The sequence below is a fragment of the Gymnoscopelus braueri genome (genome assembly GCF_963280865.1).
Source record: "Gymnoscopelus braueri genome assembly, chromosome: 21".
NCBI classification, from domain to species: Eukaryota; Metazoa; Chordata; class Actinopteri; order Myctophiformes; family Myctophidae; genus Gymnoscopelus; species Gymnoscopelus braueri.
Window position 1 is genome coordinate 1,689,228 of NC_137623.1, and position 2,500 is coordinate 1,691,727.

A 2,500-nucleotide genomic window follows, 5' to 3' on the forward strand; every position below is an offset into this window, starting at 1 on the left:
TGGATCCTGAGCACAGACTACTCCAGCGTGGCGGTGATCTACTCCTCACTCTCTCTCTCTCTCTCTCTCTCCCCCCTCAGTCACCCCCTACAGTCCGTACTGGATCCTGAGCACAGACTACTCCAGCGTGGCGGTGATCTACTCCTGCACCGACATCCTCCATCTGTTCCACGTGGACTTCGCCTGGATCCTGGGCCGCTCCCGCTTCCTGCCGTACCACACCGTCCAGCACGCCAAGGAGATCCTGGTCCGCGAGGGCGTCGACGTGTACAGGATGACGGCCACCATCCAGACGGGCTGCAGGGACTAAGAACCTGTTCATCATGGACCACGGGCTTATAGGGGGGGAGGGGGGGGGAGGGGGGGGGGCAATGCCCAGTGGTGGAAAAACTACTATTTTTTTTTACTTAAAGGGATAGTTCACCCCCATGGAGACTTGAATTCATGGATATGTTTAGTTTGTGTCTCATTCCTAAAACAATAATTTGATGACCAGTGGACCGGTAGGCAGCGGTTCCTGTAGGAGATAGAAAGGAGACCATTACTGGAACGTTCATCAAATTATTGTCTTAAGAAGGAGACAAAAACTAAAAAATATCCATGAATTCAAGTCTCCATGGGGTGACTAATAGATAGAAAAAGGTTTATTTTGGGGGTGAACTATCCCTTTAAGTAAAAGTAGAAATATTCTGTTACAAGTGAAAGCCCGGAATTCAAAATGTACTTTAGGTAAAGTGCAAAAGTATGGGCATCAAAATGTACTTAAAGTACCAACAGTAAAAGTACTCATTATGCAGAATGTCCCGTTTCACATTTTCAAATGATTGATTGATTGAATATTTTATTAGGCAGACAAATGTAAACGTCACAATTACATTTATAAGACTTTGTCTGAAAGGTCTGTCCAAAAAAAGTCCTTGTATGTATACACATCTTTTGAAAATAGCAGATCTACAAGCTCACAATGCGTTGCGTTGCATTGTGAGCTTTTTAAAGTTAAAAAAGTATTTTATTTTTTAAAGTGTGTTCTAATATTAGTTTATTATAGCTAAATAACAACATTATCCATTGTCTTCATTATAGGAAATGTAATGAGTGACAATTTTTTTATTTTGTTTTATAATTGAAAACCAGCTACACTTAAAGATGAAACCCTAACCCTATCCCAAAATAATATTTTAAAAAGTGTTTACATGGATATGAATGCAAAACAAACAATAATGAAAACTATATATATTTTTTGCATTTGAGTTAAATCATGGGTCAAATTTTACCCGCCAACACCAAAAGGTGTATGGGATTGACACTAACACCTGCCCGCCTGCCCGGGGCAGGTAAATAAAATGGTAGGGCAGGTGAAGTTTGCTATCTGGTTGCCCCACGGGCAGGTGCACATGTTGTCTCTCCAGCTCTTTTTATTAAACAAAAATGCCTTTTCGAGTCAGGATACCAATTTTATCGAATCAGGACAGAGAACTCAGACAGGATACAAATTAAACAAGAGGAATTGGAAGTGATGACACAAAGAAATTAGCATGTAAAATTGGAACTGGAACATTATAAAAATGAAGCTGATAAATGGGTACTCTCTCCTGATTGGCTGAAATGGTGTCACCTACCTGGAAATTTATTTTCTGTCTATCAAAGAGCTGGAGAGACAGAGAGACCCCTGTTACTGAACAAACACTCTATAGCAATGACTACTATCAGAATATAGAGCTTTAACCCTTTTTGTTTTAACCAAAAAATATCACTTACCCTACCTTCAACCCATAGTCATATTCATAGCTATTTAGATATTTGGCATACATATTGAGGTATGAATTTTGTTATCGTGCAGCCCCATAATTCGCAAGTAGAAAGTAAAAAAATAAGTGTTTAATTGAATGGTAATTCAAATTTAACCTATCATTTTATAAAGGACGATTTACTTTTCGGGCAAGTGGGCAAGACCTGTGGGCAAGTAGAAAATGACCTGTACTTGCCCGACGGGCAAGTGCCTCTGAGACCTTAGTGTCAACCCCTGCCTGAGGTTTCTAACACAATGCAATGGTTAATGTCTCTAAACCAGGGGTCTTCAACGTGTTTCAGGCTAAGGACCCCTTATCTGAGAGAGAGATGAAGCAGGGACCCCCCCCCCCGCCACTGCATATTAGATTCATGTTAAATGTTGTTGTGTTTTCAGACACTTTATAACCACTTTAAACCCTCAATACTTTGTAAACTTTACCTTTGGCTCTCGGTACTTGGTCTGCTCTTTTTTTCCCTGTACACCAAACCTCTTTGGTCGCAGACGCGTTTGTGAGCTTGTAGATCTGCTATTTTCGGCTAATGCTCCCCCCAGAATAGGGATGCGAGGGTTCAAGTGGTTAATGTAAACAAAAAAGAAGAATTGGTCCCCAGCAAAATGAGTCAATTTAGCGTCACAATCAGTTCTAACGTATTTTTTTACTTTGGCCTTTCAAAAATAGCAGATCTACAAGCTCATAGCGCGTCACTT

The 2,500-nt window shown here is 40.7% G+C and overlaps 1 protein-coding gene across 1 annotated transcript in view; it reads left to right on the top strand.

Moving 5' to 3' along the window:
- Window positions 1-330, top strand: part of apodb (apolipoprotein Db) — a 16,349-nt gene extending 16,019 nt beyond the window's left edge. The window contains exon 5 of the mRNA XM_080418008.1: window positions 81-330. Within this exon, the coding sequence (XP_080274134.1) occupies window positions 81-310 (230 nt within the window). The 3' untranslated portion in view covers window positions 311-330. The remainder of the gene's footprint in view (window positions 1-80) is intronic.
- The last annotated feature ends 2,170 nt before the right edge of the window (window positions 331-2,500 follow it).